The following is a 21073-nucleotide window of genomic DNA, read 5'->3' on the forward strand; positions in this document are numbered from 1 at the left end:
CCGTTTTCCGTTCTTGAGTTCGGAGTAGAGCAACTGCTTTGGGAGACAGTGGTCGGGCATCCGGACAACGTGGCCGGCCCAGCGGAGTTGGTGGCGGAGGAGCATCGCTTCAATGCTGGTGGTCTTTGCTTCTTCCAGCACGCTGACATTTGTCCTCTTGTCTTCTCAAGAGATTTGCAGGATTTTCCGGAGGCAGCGCTGATGGAATCGTTCCAGGAGTTGCATGTGATGTCTGTAGACAGTCCATGTCTCACAGGGTTGGGAGAACAATAGCTTTATAAACAAGCCCTTTGGTCTCCCTACAGATGTCCTGGTTCTCAAACACTCTCTGCTTCATTCGGGAAAATGCTGCACTTGCAGAGCTCAGGCGGTGTTGAATTTCAGTGTCAATGTTGACACTGAAATACCCAAGCATATGCATAGACAGTCCACGTCTCACAGGCATATAAGCAGGGTTGGGAGGACAGTGGCTTTATAAACAAGCACCTTGGTCTCCCTACGGATGTCCTGGTTCTCAAACACTCTCTGCTTCATTCGGAAAAATGCTGCGCATGCCATACACGCATATACACATCTATATGCAATGTCTTTGACACGCAATAAATAAACAAACAAACTACACATTTTGAACTTCCCCCTTGTCTCAACTTCTGTTTGAACTGGTAGTTTTCCATTCCAAGAGCTGGCCCAGAGATTGAAACAGGAACAACACATTAAACAGCTGGCTGAAAAGGGACATATTTCTAAGCTACAGAAAAATATGGATAGCAAAATTTGCAAAACTGGAGGCAGGCCCTTCCCCTTCCTGATTCTGGGTGTATCTGTCCCTCTCCTGCCTCTCCTTCCAGGCCCAAAAACAACAAACGCAGTGTTGTCCCCTCACCTGCGCTTATTGACGCGGACGATGCTGCAGTCGTTCTCGTACCCCCCGTTGTGGTTGAGCATCCCTGTGTGCACGATGTGTCCGACCGGGACATCCAAGTCATTGGAGAAGAGGTACTGCAGGACGTCCAGGGCTTGCTCTCCTGTGGACTGAATGAAGGGTTGGGGAAGAGGATCAGATCCAGGATCAGGCACCAGCAGGAGAGCCTGCAATGAAGGCTTGTCATCACTAACATGGAAAGGGCAAGAGCAAGGCATGGGACAATTCCCCTACATCCAAAGAGCACTGTGAATGCAAACAATGATGGATCTGCACCAAATTTGGCACCATAATGGGAGTTATAGTTCATCCTGCAGCCAGAGAGCACACTGAACCCCACCAATGATGCAAACTTGCCCAACATGACAAACTAAGTATCGATGGAGTTTCAGGAGCTTAACCTGGCATGATATTTATTTACGACATTTATATGTCCAGTAGAGAGCTGGACAGGGGGAGTGTGACTCTGTTGGTTCTCTTGGACATCTCAGCGGCTTTCGATACCATCGATCACGGTATCCTTCTGGGACGACTCTCTGGGATGGGTCTCGGGGGCACGGTTATGTCGTGGCTCCGATCCTTCCTGGAGGGTCGATCCCAGATGGTGAAGCTGGGAGACGCCTGCTCGGACCCCTGGCCGTTGACCTGTGGGGTCCCGCAAGGCTCTATTCTGCCTCCCATGCTCTTTAACATCTACATGAAACCGCTGGGAGAGGTCATCCGGAGTTTTGGAGCTAGGTGCCACCTCTACGCAGATGGCACACAGCTCTACTACTCCTTTCCACCTAATTCCAAGGAGGCCTCTCGGGTGCTGGACAAGTGCCTGGCCGCTGTGTCTATCTGGATGAGGAGGAACAGGCTGAAGATCAATCCCGACAAGACAGAGGTCCTTCTGGTCGATCGTAAACCTGACCGGGATATAGGGTGGCAACCTGTGCTGGACGGGGTTACACTCCCCCTGAAGTCACAGGTCCGCAGTTTGGGAGTCCTCCTGGACTCATCGCTCACGCTTGAGGCTCAGGCGTCGGCGGTGTCTGAGAGGGCTTTCGCACAACTGAGACTCGTGCGCCAACTGCGACCGTACCTCGCGAAGGCGGATCTGGCCGGAGTGGTCCATGCCTTGGTCACCTCCAGATTGGATTACTGCAATGCGCTCTACGTGGGGCTGCCCTTGAAGACGGCTCGGAAGCTCCAACTGGTCCAACGATCAGCAGCCAGGATGCTAACTGGGGCCCCTTACAGAGAGAGGTCAACCCTCCTGTTCAAGGAGCTCCACTGGCTGCCGTTTATCTTCCGAGCCCAATTTAAGGTGCAGGTTCTTACCTACAAAGCCCTGAACGGTTTGGGACCAGCCTACCTGCGTGACCGCATCTCCATCTACGAACCCACGCGTTCTCTTCGGTCATCTGGAGAGGCCCTGCTCGTGATCCCACCGGCGTCGCAAGCGCGCTTGGTGGGGACGCGGGACAGGGCCTTTTCCGTGGTGGCTCCCCGACTCTGGAACACCCTCCCCAAAGACCTTAGACAGGCCCCTACATTGGCTGTCTTCAGAAAGAACTTGAAGACCTGGCTTTTCCAATGCGCCTTCCCAGATTAGGAAATCTCCACCACCAAGTCCCATAAGCACTTTATCAGAACCAATTATTGCTGCACATCACACCTCGCACTTGCCCTGGAAGATCTATATACACCTCCTGTCACATCAGCGCTTTTAATCTTGTACCCATTGCTCTGGCCCGGCCCAGTTTTATTGTGTTTAGTGTATTGTGCCTGTTGTTTATTTTGCTTTATTCTGTTTTTAATTGTTTGATTTGCTTAGATTGTATTGTTGTGTTGTGTGTTGAGGCCTCGGCCTGTGTAAGCTGCATCGAATCCTTCGGGAGATGCTAGCGGGGTACAAATAAAGTTTAATAATAATAATAATAATAATAATAATTCTCACCCCGAAGGGGACTCAGTGCGGCTTACAATGTCAGGATTAATTTAGATATATGTGTGTTTTAAATGTGTTTCTATGTAATTCCAAGATGGTGTCTACTGTGTGTTAGAAATGCTATGCAGAATGTCCATGAGGCTGTGATTAAGTAACCTTGGGAGAAATGAGATAATGTATGCTCTAGCTGGGAACAGAAGGGAGTCACTCGTCTCAGCCAGAGTGAAGAGAGATAAGCAGATGTGCAGAGAGACTTTCGATTTTCCACCAGGTTCCTGTTTGTAGCTCGCTGTGTTAAGACGTGTGTTAGATGTACTTAGTAAAACTTAGTTTCTTTTGTAACTGAAAGACTGCAGAGTCCTTTTTTCGCATCACAGTGTCTGCTGATCTAGCAGTCCTTCTGCTGCGCACCCCCCAAACTCTGACATACAATAGATAGATAGATAGATAGATAGATAGATAGATAGTAGGCTTTTGTTTTTAGGGGGCCCTTGCGTTTCGTTTTTTTTTTATAATTCCGAAATTTTCCTTTTAAATATTTCGAAATATACGAAATTTCATAAAATTACGAATCGATTCGTTAATGGCGGACGCGATTGCGCAATATGCTAAAAAAACCTCCAAATGGGACAGGGGGAACTTCTGAAGCTTCCCTCTCCCTCTCTTGTTGACTGTTGGTGTGATAAAACAAACAACAACTATAAAACTTGCACCAGACATGCGAAAATAATTACGAAATAATTACGAAATAAATTGAAAAAATTGTTTCGAATCTAATTTACTCCTCACAGTATTCCTGCATGGCTCAATATTGGATCGTAAGCTAATTTAAATATGATTTAATAACGAATTACAAAATTAACGAACGAAACCGCCCAAGCCTAATAGATAGATAGATATACACACATACATACAATATATTATATTATTATCATAGTACACTATCAGTATTAACTATTACTACATTGTACTATACCATTATATTGTAATATTATTAGTAATATTACATGTAATATAAATATATAATTACAATATATTATTATTAGTATTAGTATTGTATTGCATTACATTATAATATTATAAATATTATATGTATATACAGTATATTATATTACATTATATTATATTATTAGCATAGCACAGAAGACAAGGTGGGTTATATATGTGTGTTTGTGTTTATATATGTGGGAGTTTATACATGTTGGGACATGATGGGAGTTGTAGTTCACCCACAACCTTATGCATTTTGTAAAATAAAAAAAATGACTTCTACTAATAACCCAGGCAACGCTGGGGACCTAAGCTAGTAATAATAATAATAATAATAATAATAATAATAATAATAATAATAATGTACCTGCTCCAACTTACAAACAAATTCAACTTAAGAACAAACCTACAGAACCCATCTTGTTCCTAACTTGGGAACTGCCTGTAATCCTAAGATTCTATGGTCATCTGTCAGGAGGGATTGGATTGTGCCTTCCTCAATGGCAGAAGGGGGTTGCATTGGGTGGCCCTTGGAGTTCCTCCCAACTCTAGGATGCTCTCATGCTTACGCTTATTTCGAACTTGGTGAAGGAGGACATGTCGATGACGCAGACGGCCTCCTTGCAGCACTTGACCTCTTCCCCCACAATGTCAAACCAGTCCGGCTTGTAGAAGGTCTTGCTGGCGTCCAGGGCCAGCAGATCTAAAGGGGAGGGAAGGACAAGCCTTGAGGAAGGGGAGGGGTGGCCGCTCAGCTTTCTCAGCCCACAGGAAATCCCACCTCACCTCTCCCGGGCGGCACAAAGTACTTTGCCCTCTCGAAGCCGTGCTTCTCCATCCATCGGGCTCCCTGGGCGTCCAGGCGGTCGTAGAGGGGCGAAGTGCGCAGCTGCCTCCCGGTCTGGAAGTCCCACCGGGGCACCTTGAGGTCATAGATCAGGGCTGGAGGGGGAAAGCATCAAAGCAGGACATTTTCAGAAAGCTTTGCACATCTCGGCCTCTTTCTTTGGTCTATGCCCGTGATGGTGAACCTATGACATGCGTGTCAGCACTGACACGTATGGCTATTTTTGATGACACGCAGCCACATGCATACAGAGAAATACACCTTATAAGAGCCAATCTAATTCCATCCTTAAATTTGTAAAAGGCTCTACAAATTTAACATCTGCATGTTTGAGAATTGTTCACTCCATAACTCAGCATGGAATATACATTTTTCTTACTTAAGACTATAAATATTGCAAAATTATGTTGTTTTTTTTCTCGAAGTTGACACCCCACCCAAGTTATGCTCAGGTTTTTGGCAAATTTTGACACACCAAGCTCTAAACTTCAATTAGTCCAACGGGCGGCGGATAGATTACTCACCGGAGCGTCATACAGGGAGCATACCACCCCCTGCTATGTCAGCTCCACTGGCTGCCGATCCAGTTCCGAGCACAATTCAAAGTGCTGGTTTTGACCTACAAAACCCTTTACGGCTCTGGCCCAGCGTACCTGTCCGAACGTATCTCCTTCTACGTCCCACCTCGGAGTCTAAGATCTGCTGAGGGGGCCCAGCTCTCGGCCCCACCTTTATCACAAGCGAGACTGGTGGGGACGAGGGACAGGGCCTTCTCAGTGGTGGCCCCTTGCCTGTGGAATGCGCTCCCCGGGGAAATTAGGACGTTAACATCCCTCATCTCCTTCAGAAGGAAGCTAAAGACCTGGATGTGGGACCAGGACTTCAGGTAAGCTGGCAGATGGACAAAGACAATCAATAATGACCAGAGTAGGAAAGGACAATGACAATGCTAAATAGTTTACGGACTTGGATTTGGTGAACATTGACCATAAGATGTTTTTATTGATGCTAGTATACTGTTGATTGTTTTAATTAGTTAATACTGTGATATTATATGGTAATTTGTGTATTGTATATTGTATTGTATTTTGTGAATTGTTAGGCATCGAATTGTGCCTTTTGTAAGCCACCCTGAGTCCCCCCTAGGGCAGTGGTTCTCAACCTTGCGAATGCCGTGACCCCTTAATGCCGTTCCCTATGTTGTGGTGACCCCCAACCATAATATTGTTTTCGTTGCTACTTGATACCTGTCATTTTACTACTGTTATAAATCATAATGTAAATATCAGATATGCAGGATGTATTTTCATTCACTGGATTAAATTGAGCACAAATACCCAATATGCCCAAATGTGAATGCTAGTGAGGTTGGGGGGAGGATTGATTTCGTAATTTGGGAGTTGTAGTTGCTGGGATTTATAGTTCACTTATAATCAAAGAGCATTCTGAACTCCACCAGCGATGGTTTTAAACTGAACTTGGCACGCAGAACTCCCATGACCAACAGAAAACACTGGAAGGGTTTGGTGGGCATTGACCTTGAGTTTGGGAGTTATAGTTCACCTATATCCAGAGGAGTGCTATGGATTCATGCAACGATGGATCTGGGCCAAACTTGGCACAAATACTCAATATGCCCAAATGTGAACACTGGTGGAGTTTGGGGAAAAAAGACCTTGACATTTGGGAGTTGTACTTGTTGGGATTTATAGTTCACCTACAATCGAAGAGCATTCTGAACTCCACCAATGATGGAATTGAACCAAACTTGGCACACAGAATCCCAATGACCAACAGAAAATACTATGTTTTCTGATGGTCTTTGGCGACCCCTTTGACACCCCCTCATGACCCCCTCAGGGGTCCCGACCCCCGGGTTGAGAAACACTTCCCTAGGAGGTTGAGAAGGGCAGGGTAGAAGCACCCCAAATAAATAAATAAAAGGTTGCCCATTACTGGTCTATGCCAAGCCTGAGCAAGCTTCAGCCCTTCGGAATGGGCCGCCCTCTTCCCCCACAAGCCGATCCCGACTTACGCATGACCTCCATGACGCGATGGCGGAGGAAGGTGCGGCTGCCCTGGAGGGCACCAAAGCGCTTGAGGTCCAAGGGCCAGACGTTGTCCGAAGGATAGCCGTGGACCATCCATTCGGCCAGGAACCTGCCCACCGAGGAAGACAGAAAAGGGACGGGAGATCAAAGGGTGCCAACACAGGTTGCATGGAGGGCGAGAGAGACACGGACAGAAAGACAGAGAGGTGAGTAAGCCAACAAGTATAGAAAAACAAGTATAAGCCTAGTTTTTCAGCCCTTTTTTGAGGCTGAAAACGTCCCCCTTGGCTTATACTCGAGTCAGTTCTTTATTATTTTATGCTGTTGTTGTTGTAATAATAACAATAATAGAGTAAAATAATGGAAATGTATTAATAACAATAATAAAGTAAAATGATAAATGTAATAATAGAGTAAAATGATAAATGTAATAATACTAGAGCAAAATAATACATGTAATAATAATAATAGCGTAAAATAATGGAACTGTAATAACAATAATAGAGTAAAATAATTAATGTAATAATAATACAGTAAAATAATACATGTAATAATAATAACAGTAAAATAATGGAAATGTAATAATAACAATAAAAAAGTAAAATGATAAATGTAATAATACTAGAGCAAAATAATACATGTAATAATAATAATAGAGTAAAATAATGGAAATGTAATAACAATAATAGAGTAAAATAATTAATGTAATAATAATAGAGTAAAATAATACAATAATAATAATAGAGTAAAATAACAGAAATGTAATAACAATAATAAAGTAAAGTAATAAATGTAACAATAGAGTAAAATGATAAATGTAATCATAATAATAGAGTAAAATAATGGAAATGTATTAATAACAATAATAAAGTAAAATAATAAATGTAATAATAGAGTAAAATGATAAATGTAATAATACTAGAGCAAAATAATACATGTAATAATAATAATGGAGTAAAATAATAGAAATGTAATAATAACAATAATAAAGTAAAATAATAAATGTAATAATAATAGAGTAAATTAATACATGCAATAATAATAATAGAGTAAAATAACAGAAATGTAATAACAATAGAGTAAAATCATACATGTAATAATAATAATAATAGAGTAAAACAATGGAAATGTAATAATAACAATAATAAAGTAAAATAATAAACGTAATAATAAGAGTAAAATAATACATGTAATAATACTAGTAGAGTAAAATAACGGAAATGTAATAACAATAATAAAGTAAAGTAATAAATGTAATAATAGAGTAAAATGATAAATGTAATCATAATAGAGTAAAATAATACATGTAATAATAATAACAGACTAAAATAATGTAAATGTAATAAAAACAATAATAAATGTAATAATAATAAATGTAATAATAATAGAGTAAATTAATACATGTAATAATAATAACAGACTAAAATAATGGAAATGTAATAACAATATTAAAGTAAATAATAAATGTAATAATAGAGTAAAATGATAAATGTAATAATAATAGAATAAAATAATACATGTAATAATAATAGTAATAGAGTAAATAATAGAAATGTAATAATAACAATAATAAAGTAAAATAATAAATATAATAATAGAGTAAAATGATACATGTAATAATAATAATAGAGTAAAACAATGGAAATGTAATAATAACAATAACAAGGTAAAATAATAATAAACAATTAAATAAAGGAATAAATAATAAATAATAAAATGTGATGATGTATTTTACTGTATTTTATGTTTTAATGTATAATGATGATGCACTGTACTGTTTTCTGTTTGCGGATGACACGATAAATAAATAAATACTGTACTGTTTTATATTACTGTATATGAATACATGTTGTAAACCAGCCTGGGTCCCTCTTCTGAGGTTGAGAAGACCGGTACATAAAACCTCTAAATAAATAAATATAAATAAATAATAAATGTAATAATAATAGAGTAAAATAAAATAAAATAATACATGTACACTCAATTCTACAGCCCGGAAAACTCACAACTAAGCCCTGAGCTGCCGGTGTAATCAGACGTGTTTAGCTGAGCTCCGGTATCCTTGTTGTTTTTATGGTTTAAAGTTTTAAAGTTCTTATTTTATTTATTTTACTACAACCTCCCAACTTATCTCTGCCTCTGCCTCTACAATGGGCAATAAAAGGAACAAAAAGAAACGAATTAGATCGAGCCCGGAGACACTTAAACAACACAAACCTTCCAAGCAACTAAAGATAGATGACCTTGTGGGAAACGTGAGTACGCCAGAACTGTATTCATTACCTACCGATAACAGTTGCTTACCCTTGGATAAAGAAAATACAAACTCCAGTAACAACTCAGTAATATCCCAGGAAGAAGTATCCTTGGGGCTGTGTGGAGGAGACACTCCTGGAACAAGCTCATTAACCGCTGAGTTAAAACAGACAAACCCCACCAGTGCGTGTTTACTGACTGCCAAAACAGTGGCATATATCTTCGAAAGATTTAAAAATATAACAAAGCAAATTGAGCAGTTAAAGCTTTCTTTTGACGCTTTTGCTCAGAAGAATGAGGCCCCAAAGGGAAGCACAGTTCAACCAGCTCAAACGGACGGTATGGGGCCTAGAAGGGAGGCAAATACAAAGGACGAAAAGCCCTACACAAAAGTAGATAGAGGCTACTCATTTACTTCCACTAAGTGTAATAGAATTCTGCAAGCAAACCAGATAAGGCTGCGAATTGCCCACAATAACATAAACAAGGGTCATACAGAACTATCAGAACATCGCTGGGCCAGTTATTACACATACCCCCCCAAAGTGTGGACCTGACTAAAGTGAAATGGCTACCCCAAGTCTCTGCAGACAAGAACATCGGAATTACCTTTGAGCAATCAATACTACCATCTATGCTGATGAAGATGAAGCTCTTCTTGCTCAAATTCCAAATAGTCCCAATGAGGGTTTTCCGTGACCTGGTCATCAGCCCACCGATAACTCCCATGCACGGCGATGACATGCCTACAAAAGTGGGCAAACACAGCCTGCCAGCCTCCAGGGAGGCTTCTGGAAAAAATAAGCCACAGCCCAGTCCAGCCAAGGCTGATAGCAAATCAACACAGAAGCACCCTATGAGCCTGAGCAATGCAGCCTGCGGCAATCAGAGAGACACTGATCTTGGATTGGGTCATCTCGAGACTGCAGCGTCCACTCAATTCATTTGTGACACAATAAATAAATAAATAATGAAGTGCGAGTACACGCTTCTTCCCCTGTATTTCTTGTTTAAAATAAATAAACACTTGTCTTAAATAAAGAAATAAATGTGAACCCCCAGCCATGGCGGCTGCCATTGGGTGCGTGGGGAGGCCACTTACTTGCCTGCTCCTCCGCCAAAGGACGTCCCGGCCGAGTTCATGCCCGCCAGGACGAAGTAGCCCTGCACGTTGGGCGACTCCCCCATGATGCACCGCATGTCTGGCGTGAAGGACTCTGGGCAATTCACCAGCTGCACGATCTCCAGGGCTTCCAAGCCCGGCATCCGCCGCAGAAGGGCGCTCAGGAGGGGCTCTGCAAAACCAAAGCAAGCGAGAGCAAAACAACTCCCGTGTTTCTATAGACTTGAGTCGGGGGAGGCCTTGCAAAACTACGACTTCCCTGATTCCGTTGCATTGGTTTGCAGGTTGGGGAGGCCTTGCAAAACTACAACTCTCACGTTTCTATACAGCATTGAGATTGGGGAGGCCTTGCAAAACTACAACTCCCATGTTTCTAAAGCATTGAGTTTGGGGAAGGCCTTACAAAAACTACAACTCCCATGTTTCTATAGCACTGAGTTTGGGGAGGCCTGGCAAAATGACTTCCATGATTCTATAGCATCGAGTTTGGGGAGGCCTTGCAAAAACTACAACTCCCATGTTTCTATAGCACTGAGTTTGGGGAAGGCCTTACAAAAACTACAACTCCCATGTTTCTAAAGCATTGAGTTTGGGGAAGGCCTTACAAAAACTACAACTCCCATGTTTCTGTAGCACTGAGTTTGGGGAGGCCTGGCAAAATGACTTCCATGATTCTATAGCATTGAGTTTGGGGAGGCCTTGCAAAAACTACAACTCCCATGTTTCTATAGCACTGCGTTTGGGGATGTCTGGCAAAACGACTTCCATGATTCTATAGCATGAGTTTGGGGAGAACTTGCAAAAACTACAACTCCCATGTTTCTATAGCATTGAGTTTGGGGAGGCCTTGCAAAACTACAACTCCCACGTTTCTCTAGCACTAAGTTTGGGGAGGCCTTGCAAAACGACTTCCATGATTCTATAGCATTGAGTTTGGGGAGGCCTTACAAAACTACAACTCCCATGTTTCTATAGCACTGAGTTTGGGGACGCCTGGCAAAACGACTTCCATGATGCTATAGCACTGAGTTTGGGGAGAATTTCCAAAAACTACAACTCCCATGATTCTATAGCATTGAGATTGGGGAGGCCTTGCAAAACTACAACTCCCATGTTTCTATAGCACTGAGTTTGGGGGGGCTTTGGAAAACTAGAACTCCCATATTTCTATAGCATTGAGTTTGGGGAGGCTTTGCAAAAATGATAACTCCCATGTTTCGATAGCATTGAGTTTGAGGAGGCCCTGCAAAACTACAACTCCCATGTTTCTATAGCACTGAGTTTGGGGGGGCTTTGGAAAACTAGAACTCCCATGTTTCTATAGCATTGAGTTTGGGGAGGCTTTGCAAAAATGATAACTCCCATGTTTCTATAGCATTGAGTTTGGTGAGGCCCTGCAAAACTACAACTCCCATGTTTCTATAGCATTGAGTTTGGTGAGGCCCTGCAAAACTACAACTCCCATGTTTCTATAGCACTGAGTTTGGGGAGGCCTTGCAAAACTACAACTCTCATGTTTCTATACAGAAACTACATTTATCCAGCATCGACTCAAGCTGGCCTGCAGGAAATTGCTTTCCTGAAATGAAGAGCGATCCTTGCAAGTGTTTTGGGCTGGAGTGTGACCAGTACACCGATGACACTCAGCTGGTGCTGAAGATGGAAGGCCGACCGGACTCTGTACCCGATTGTTTCCATCAGTGCCTCGAGGCCGTGACTGGATGGCTGCGTGCCAGCAGGTTGAGGGTGAATCCAGCAAAGACGGAGATCCTATGGCTGGGTCAACCGGGCAGTGGGGATGTCCAGCTGCCCACCCTGGATGGCAAGGCACTACGCCCATCATCATTGGTCAAGAGTCTGGGAGTCCTTTTGGACCCTCTGCTGACGATGGAGGCCCAGGTCTCCGCCGTGAGCAGAATCGCCTTCTTTCACCTGCGGCAGGCTAGACGTCTGGCCCCCTCCCTGTCCAGGGACGACCTCGCTATGGTGATCCAGGCCACGGTCATCTCAAGACTGGACTACTGTAACGCCCTCTACATTGGCCTTCCTCTGTCGGTGATCCGGAAGCTCAAGTTGGTACAAAATGCAGCTGCTCAGCTTCTTGTGGGAATTCCGATGAGATGCCACATCACACCAATCTTACTCCAGCTGCATTGGTTACCCATTGAGCACTGGATCACATTCAAAGGGATGGTACTCACCTTGAAGGCCTTGCATGGTCTGGGGCAGATGTACCTGAGGGACCGCCTCACCCCCTCCCATCCCTCCGCTCTGAGGACCAAGATCTATTGGAAGTCCCCAATGTCTAACAGAAATCAGACGCAGAGCCTTCACAGCAGTGGCACCATCACTCTGGAATACTCTGCCACCTGAAGTCCGTGCCTTGCGGGACTTATCAGCTTTCCGCAGGGCATGTCAGACATATCTGTTTCGACAGGCCTTTGATTTTTGATATTGCTGTTTTTAAATTGTTTTAAATTGTTTTTAAATTGTGTTAGATTTTAGCCTGTTCTTGTAAGCCGCTCCGAGCCCCGGGGGAGTGGCGGCATAGAAGTTCGAACAATAAATAAATAAATAAATAAAAATAATAATGTAAATACAGGCAATTCGCATCTGACCATACCTTGCAATGGTCAGTTTAAGTAATAATCTAATCCTGGTATGAAACGATGTAGGGACTATGTGAACAGGGAAACAACACTACTCAGAATCTCTCCACAAATTATGGAGTGCTTTCTTAACACCAACATTTAGGCATCTCTTGTAAGAGGGGACTATTGTGAGGATGGGGCCAACCTACCAAAGTGATCCCAATCCTCCTGCAGGGTCTGTATCTCCAGCTGGTTCCGTCCCTCGGTGAAAATGGGCTTGGGGTTCTTCTCGAAGCCGCCCGAGAGGATGCCGCCCTGCCAGCCGCGGATGTAGATCCTCCCGTCGGGGTCCACGATGGCTGCGGAGGCAAAGCGGGAGAAGGGTTGGCGAGGGCAGAGATGGTTGGCCACCTCTTTCAAGCCAGAAAGCTCCACAGAAGAAGCCCCGCTTGCTTCAAGGTTCTGGGAAGAATCATTTTTAAATAGAATTAAAAAAAAATTAAATGGAATTTTAAAATGGAATTTAATTGCATCTTTGGATCGTAGTAAAGTTTTTGACTTATTATTAAATGGAATTTTTTAAAGAATTAATGGAATTTTTAAATGGAATTTAATTGTGTCTTTCAACCATAGTAAAGTTTTTTTTACTCATTATTAAATGGAATTTTTAAATGGAATTTAATTGTGTCTTTGGACCGTAGTAAAGTTTTTGACTCATTTTTAAATGGAATGTTTTTTAAAAAATTAAATGGAATTTTAAAATGGAATTTAATTGTGTCTTTGGATCGTAGTAAAGTTTTTGACTCATTATTAAATGGAGTTTTAAAAAAGTAATAGAATTTTAAAATGGAATTTAATCATGTCTTTGGACAAGTTTTTGACTCATTTTTAAATGGAATTTAAAAAATTAATGGAATTTTTAAATGAAATTTAATTGTGTCTTTGAACCATAGTAAAGTTTTTTTTACTCATTATTAAATTGCATTTTTTTAAAAAATTAATGAAATTTTTAAATGGAATTTAATTGTGTCTTTGGACAGTAGTAAAGTTTTTTTTACTCATTATTAAATTGCATTTTTTTAAAAAATTAATGGAATTTTTAAATGGAATTTAATTGTGTCTTTGGACCGTAGTAAAGTGTTTTTTTTACTCATTTTTAAATGGAATTAAAAAAAAATTATGGAATTTTAAAATGGAATTTAATTGTGTCTTTGGACCGTAGTAAAGTTTTTGATTCATTTTTAAATAGAATTTTTCAAAAAAATTAAATGGAATTTTAAATGGAATTTAATCGTGTCTTTGGACAAGTTTTTGACTCATTTTTAAATGGAATTTTACAAAATTAATGGAATTTTTAAATGGAATTTAATCGTGTCTTTGGACTGTAGTAAAGTTTTTGACTCATTTTAAAATGGAATTGAAAAAAAATTAATAGAATTTTTAAATGGAATTTAATTGTGTCTTTGGACTGTAGTAAAGCTTTTGACTAATTTTTAAATGGAATTTAAAAAATAATTTTAATGGAATTTTTAAGAGGCTCTGGAAATGTTTGAAGTGCAAGGAGGAGGAAGCGAGAGGGAAAGGAAGGCTTCTCACTTGGTGTGCTGCTGTCCAGCGGGGTCTTCAAGGGTCGCGTGAGGAGGTAGAAGTGCTCGCAGGCGTGCAGCGGGATGGTGACCGGTCCCTCGTTGGAAAGGCCCAACTCATAAGCCCACTGGAAGCAAAGCAAATTAGGAAGGTCAGTGTGGGAACTCCAACTCCCACGATTCCTAGCAGCCAGTAAACTGTTAAGCAGGCTGTTCGGGATTCCTCATGTTCAGAGGAGGAAGGGGAGCAGGGAAGTGCTCAGGAATTGGAGGGAGAAGAAGAATCAGACGATGAAAGTGCCCACACAGACGAAAAGAGACAGAGCACAGACGGCGTTCAGCTAGAATAGCTGCTAGAAACGCTGAGCTAATTGGGAGACACCCTACCACCTCAGGAAGCTCAGTGCCCCCTAAGCAGTAGGTGGATTTCACCCTGACACAGCTGACCACTTAAACCAGGCATGGGCAAACTTAGGCCCTCCCTCCAGGTGTTTTGGACTCCAACTCCCACAATTCCTAGCAGCCGGTAAACTGTTAAGCAGGCTGTTCGGGATTCCTCATTTTCAGAGGAGGAAGGGGAGCAGGGAAGTGCTCAGGAATTGGAGGGAGAAGAAGAATCAGATGATGAGGGTTTGAAAGTGACCACATTTCTGGAGAGACGAAAGGAGACAGAGCAGAGACGGCGGACAGCTAGAATAGCTGCTAGAAACACTGAGCTAATTGGGAGACACCCTACCACCTCAGGAAGGTCAGTGCCCCCTGAGCAGTAGGTGGATTTCACCCTGACACAGCTGACCACTTAAACCAGGCATGGGAAAATTTAGGCCCTCCCTCCAGGTGTTTTGGACTACTCCCACAATTCCTAGCAGCTGGTAAACTGTTAAGCAGGCTGTTCGGGATTCCTCATTTTCAGAGGAGGAAGGGGAGCAGGGAAGTGCCCAGGAATTGGAGGGAGAAGAAGAATCAGATGATGAGGGTTTGAAAGTGACCACATTTCTGGAGAGACGAAAAGAGACAGAACAGAGACGGCATTCAGCTAGAATAGCTGCTAGAAACGCTGAGCTAATTGGGAGACGCCCTACTACCTTCTGCGTGGGGAATTCAGGGCTATAAATCAGAAGCAGGAGCAGTCAGCTTTCGCTGGTAACAATGACCCTGATACTGATGCTTTTTCTCCAATGGAATCTTCTAAGGACTTAGTTCATAGTTGTTGTGGCTCAGTTTGAGCCTGAGCTTTCTGAGCCTGAGTTTCCTCAGGACGAGGATGGGTTCCAGATTTCTGAACATGGCCCTGTTGTTGAGGCAGACAGTGTTGATTCTGAAGAAGAGATGGCATTTCTGTTTCCCAGGGAAAGGAATGTTGTTTTAGATGAAGGTCATGATTTAAGTGAAGCTTCACAGCTGCAGGTGGAGGAGTCGGCCACTCCATCTGGGAGTTCAGTGCCTCTCGGTTCCCAGGGTGACCAGTCCCAGGATAATGAGTTATCCGGCCTTGAAGGTAATGGATATTTGCTTAGGGAGGACCATTTGCAATTAAGGGTACGCCGAAGTGCTCGGCTTGCCAACAAACGGGAAGTTTGAGGTCAACGCAATGCTTTCATGTTAGGGAAACATATTTTAAGATCTGATTGAAGTCAATCGTTCGTCAGTGCAACTTTGCTTACACCCTGTTAACTTCTCTGGAATTGCCTCGGCTTTTGGGGAAAGCTTTGGCTCTTTGGGTTATGATCTTGGTTTCTGGGGACTTTGTCATGCTGCCATGCTTGTGGATTATACTTCATGTTATTTGCCTCTGGACTTTGGAAACTCTGCCTTTGCACTTAAGACTCTGTTTTGGCTATTTATTTATTTACACCATTTCTACCCCGCCCTTCTCACCCCCGAGGGGGGACTCAGGGCGGCTAACACAGGCAACAATTCAATGCCAACAATATCAAAACAATATAAAACAGCAATATAAAATCAATTACATAACAATTAAACAGTGATATTAATTAAAATTACATAACCACATAGAACAGATCACAGAATCACAGGTCATAAAGCCATTTCCAATTTTCAAACAATCCTATTGTCCGAGTTCAGTGCCTAAAGTACTGTTGTGCCCACTAACCAAAGGTCTGGCTCCAAAACCATGTCTTTAGTTTTTTTCCTAAAAGGAAGGAGGAAGGACGCCGATCTAATCTCGCTTGGGAGCGAATTCTCGCTCGGGAGCGGGGGGGGGGGCACCACCGAGAAGGCCCTGTCCCTCGTCCCCACCAGACGCGTTTGTGACACCGGTGGGACCGATTTTGCTTTTTCATAAATAAACTACAAAACCTACAGCCTTGGAGTGTGGTGTTGTTCTGAGCAAGGGGAATCTATCCTGAGCTGCGACAATCGTCTGTTGTGTGATGTTTCTTTTGGGACTTCGTAAGAGACTTTAATTTGTGTCTGGATTAAGACTCCCTTGCTTTCTTTTGCACTTTTCAATTGCATTTGCTTATCCTTTGTGTTTGCTGAAGTAAAGCATTTTTCTTTTACTTTCAACATTGTCTAAAGGCTGTTTTTGAAATGCAACTCAGGAAACAGGCACCCTCAAACTGCGTCCCTCCAGCTCCCAGAAGCCCTAATGAGCTTGTTCAATTGTCAGGAATTCTAAGAGTTGAAGGCCCAAACAGCTGGAGGGCCGCAGTTTGAGGATGCCTACTGTTAAGGATTGTGGGAGTTGAAGTCCAAAACCCCTGGAGGACTGAAGTTTGCCAGTATCTAGACTAGACCTACGTACCAACAGAGACTGAGGCAGCTCACTGCCTAGAAGGCTGTAACAGTAAGAGAAAGTTCCCATTCTTTAAGCTCAAAATGATCAATAGCTTTTTGTTTCACAGAGCCATCTGACACCAGGGTTATTTTGGAGGAATTGCTGTCCAACACAAGCATGCATACACACAAAATACCCACAAGATATCAAGTCTGCCTGACCTGTCCAGCACAGTTCACAAAATACTGGCACTCGATCAGACCCCGATCCGTCTCCACTCCGGCCACGCAGCCTTTCTGGGTCACGACGTGGATGACACTTGTGCGCTCGTGGATCTGGGCCCCTGGAAAGAGAAAGCAAGGAAAAGAAGTCTCACTCATCACCTCTTCCCAACAGAAAAGCTGCTCCATTTGTGGCTTGCATCCCAACAGAGCAACAACTGGGGAGCGTCCAAGCAAATCCATAAACGAAAAAGAAGACGTCTTTTCAGGATGCTCGAAAGCCAGTTTTTTGGTTAGCTAAAATGCCCTAACACATTAGGAGGGCTGTGAGCTTTTAAGGCCATTTAAAGTTCATTTATTGTATTTCAATTCTGTTTTTAACCACACTGTTACTACTTAATTGTTTCGTTAATTTTTGTATTACACTTGTGGGGGGTGGGGATATTTATTTATCGTGTCATCCGCAACCAGAACATTGTATTACATTTCTAACAGAACAAAACAAACAAACAGTTAAAAAAACCCCACAAATTTTGCAAACTTGGTAGCTGATTAAATGTCCTTTGACCAGTATCTGGCCACTTGGAGTGCTTCAGGTGTTGCCGCAAGAAGGTCCTCCCTTGTGCATGTGGCAGGGCTCAGGTTGTATTGCAGCAGTGGTCAGTGGTTGGCTCTTCTCCCCACTCGCATGTTGTGGATTCCACTTTGTAGCCCCATTTCTGACGGTTGGCTCTGCATCTCGTGGTGCCAGAGTGCAGTCTGTTCAGCGCCTTCCAAGTCTGTGTGCCCAGGGGGGAGTCTCTCATTGAGGTGCTGGGTTTGAGCCTGCCACTTTTGGACTCTCGCTTGCTGAGGTGTTCCAGCAAGTGTCTCTGTAGATCTAAGAAAACTATTTCTTGATTTGAGTCGTTGATGTGCTGGCTGATACCCAAACAAGGGATGAGCTGGAGGTGTCTCTGCCTTGGTCCTTCCACTATTGGCTGCTACTTCCCAGCGGATGTCAGGTGGTGCAATACCGGCTAAGCAGTGTAATTTCTCCAGTGGTGTAGGGCGCAGACACCCTGTGATAATGCGGCATGTTTCATTAAGAGCCACATCCACTGTTTTAGTGTGGTGAGATGTGTTCTACACTGGGCATGCGTACTCAGCAGCAGAGTAGCATAGCAGAAGGGCAGATGTCTTCACTGTGTCTGGTTGTGATCCCCAGGTTGTGCCAGTCCGCTTTCGTATGATATTGTTTCTAATACCCACTTTTTGTTTGATGTTCAGGCAGTGCTTCTTGTAGGTCAAAGCACGGTCCAGAGTGACTCCCAGGTATTTGGGTGCGCTCCAATGCTCCAGTGGGATTCCTTCCCAGGTGATCTTCAGAGCTCGGGATGCTTGTCTGTTCTTGAGATGAAAGGCACATGTCTGTGTTTTAGATGGATTAGGGATCAGTTGGTTTTCCCTGTAGTAGGCAGTAAGAGCACCTAGAGCTTTGGAGAGCTTCTGTTCAACCATCTCAAAGCTCCCTGCTTGGGCAGTAATGGCACGATCATCAGCATAGATGAAACTCTCTGTCCCTTCTGGCAGTGGCTGGTCATGGGGGTGGGGATGATGGTATGCTTTCTGAATTGTTACCAGAGAGTTCCCATGATGGGGAACATGACAACAGCTTGGCACCTGACCCAGCTGCAGAAATTGATGAGGAAATACATAGACGCAAGGAGATTAGTCTAAACAGGAGAGCCGAACAGTGGCTTCGGCAGTCTGCCAGGCTCTGAGAGAAAAAGATAAGAAATTCTCAGCTAAAACTAAACCAATTTCTGAATGCTAGAGACTTAGCTCACGAGGAGATAAAAGTCCCAAGTACAGGATATGTAGTCAGATGAAGCATCATTTGGAATCAAGTCAAGTCCTCGTTCTTGTTCATGGAAGTTTTATGTTTTAAGTGCTTTTGTTTCATGGTTTTGATTCTTGGATTTTATGTTCTGTATTAATGCCTTGGGTTCTTGTTTCCTGACTATTTGCATTTTATTTGGGAAGTTTTGCCTTTTACGGACTTTGCTGGACTACCTTGTTCCTGCTTATCTTCCTACCTAATTGGATTTACCTATTTCTTTAAAGTGTTTTTTTACCTTACTGCTTTTTAATTATCTTCAATAAAAGGATTGTTTTCCATCCTTTTGTGGTGTTTAAAGTCAGAGGGCTTTTCCTGTCCTGGAGTGCAACAACACCCTTGAAAGATGGCCATCCAGCCTCTGCTTAAAAACACCCAGAGAAAGAGACTCCATTGTTGTTGTTGGAGGGCTCACGTTTGCCCATGCCTGTTCTAGAGGAATGCAACAGAGTAGGTCACCTTCAAGCAGTACATGAAGAATTGTTGTGACTCAGGTTGATTCTGAGTCTAAAGCTGACCCCTGTGGGCTTTGTGAGGAGGATGATGGGTTACAGATTTCTGTTCATGCTTCAGACAGGGTTGGAGGTGAGGCTGCATAAGGGGAAACAGCAAGTCAGTTCCCAGGGGAAAAGAATGTCAGTGAGAATGATAACGAGAGTGAATTCCCACACGGCCAGGTGGAGATGTCTTTGCCTCCTTTGCCTTCCCATGGTGATCCGGTCCAGCTGCAGGACCAAGATAAGGGGTTAGAGAGCCTTGAAGATAACGAATTAATGAGCAGGCAAGATCGTCTGCACTTAAGGGTCCGGAGAAGCTCTCGCTTGGCAAGCGAGAAGCCAAGTGTGCCAAAGGTCATCGCAATGCGTTCATGTCTGCAGAGGTTATTTAGCCTTCTCACTGACACACAGGCGTTGTCAGTTCAACGTGGCTCTTTCCATGCAAACTTCTATGGATTAACCTTGGCTTTAAGCAGCATGCTTCTGGATTCCTGAGTCTGAGATTTTGGGGTCTTGTGTTCAACTGTTTTTCATGGACTATTGTTTCATGAACTAAAGGATCATGGGTTGTTGTAGGTTTTTCCGGGCTATATCGCCATGTTCTGGAGGCAATTTTTTCCTGACGTTTCGCCTGCATCTATGGCAAGCATCCTCAGAGGTAGTGAGGTCTGTTGGAATTGGGAAAATGGATTTATATATCTGTGGAATGACCAGGGTGAGACAAAGGACTTTTGTCTGTTGGGGCTAGATATGAATGTTTCAGCTGATCACCTTGATTAGCATTCAATGGCTTGGAAGTGCCTGGGGGGAATCTCTTGTTGAGAGTGATTTTATGTGCCTATTTGTTTCCTCTCTGTTGTTTTGCTGTTGTGATTTTTGAGTCCTTTAATACTGGTAGCCAGATTTTGTTCATTTTCATGGTTTCTTCCTTTCTGTTGAAATTGTCCACATGCTTGTGGATTTCAATGGCTTCTCTGTGTAGCCTGACATGGTGGTTGTGAGAGTGGTCCAGCACTTCTGTGTTCTCAAATAACATGCTGTGTCCAGGCTGGTTCATCAGGTGCTCTGCTATGGCTGATTTCTCTGGTTGGAGTAGTCTGCAGTGCCTTTCATGTTCCTTCATTCGTGTCTGGGCAATGCTGCTGCGTTTGGTGGTTCCTATGTAGACTTGTCCACAGCTGCATGGTATACGGTAGACTCCTGCAGAAGTGAGAGGATCCCTCTTGTCCTTTGCTGAACGTAGCATTTGTTGGATTTTCTTGGTGGGTCTGTAGATAGTTTGTATGTTGTGTTTCCTCATCAACTTCCCTCTGCGGTCAGTGGTTCCCTTGATGTCTGGCAGGAACACTTTTCCTCTGGGTGGATCTTTGTCTTGATTCTCGTGTCTTCTTCTCGGTTGTCTTGCAGCTCTTCTCATGTCTGAGGTGGAGTCTCCAT

At 43.1% G+C, this 21073-nt stretch overlaps 1 protein-coding gene across 1 annotated transcript in view; it reads right to left on the reverse strand.

Moving 5' to 3' along the window:
- PDPR (pyruvate dehydrogenase phosphatase regulatory subunit) overlaps nt 1–21073 on the reverse strand; it is a 63310-nt gene that overhangs the window by 21248 nt on the left and 20989 nt on the right. Inside the window, exons 8-15 of the mRNA XM_067470968.1 lie at nt 17261–17382; nt 14310–14427; nt 12923–13072; nt 10102–10294; nt 6728–6852; nt 4632–4787; nt 4415–4548; nt 884–1032 (exon numbers count right to left, since the gene is read on the reverse strand). Of these exons, the coding sequence (XP_067327069.1) occupies nt 884–1032; nt 4415–4548; nt 4632–4787; nt 6728–6852; nt 10102–10294; nt 12923–13072; nt 14310–14427; nt 17261–17382 (1147 nt within the window). The remainder of the gene's footprint in view (nt 1–883; nt 1033–4414; nt 4549–4631; nt 4788–6727; nt 6853–10101; nt 10295–12922; nt 13073–14309; nt 14428–17260; nt 17383–21073) is intronic.

This window comes from Anolis sagrei, chromosome 8, assembly GCF_037176765.1.
Source record: "Anolis sagrei isolate rAnoSag1 chromosome 8, rAnoSag1.mat, whole genome shotgun sequence".
NCBI lineage: Eukaryota > Metazoa > Chordata > Lepidosauria > Squamata > Dactyloidae > Anolis > Anolis sagrei.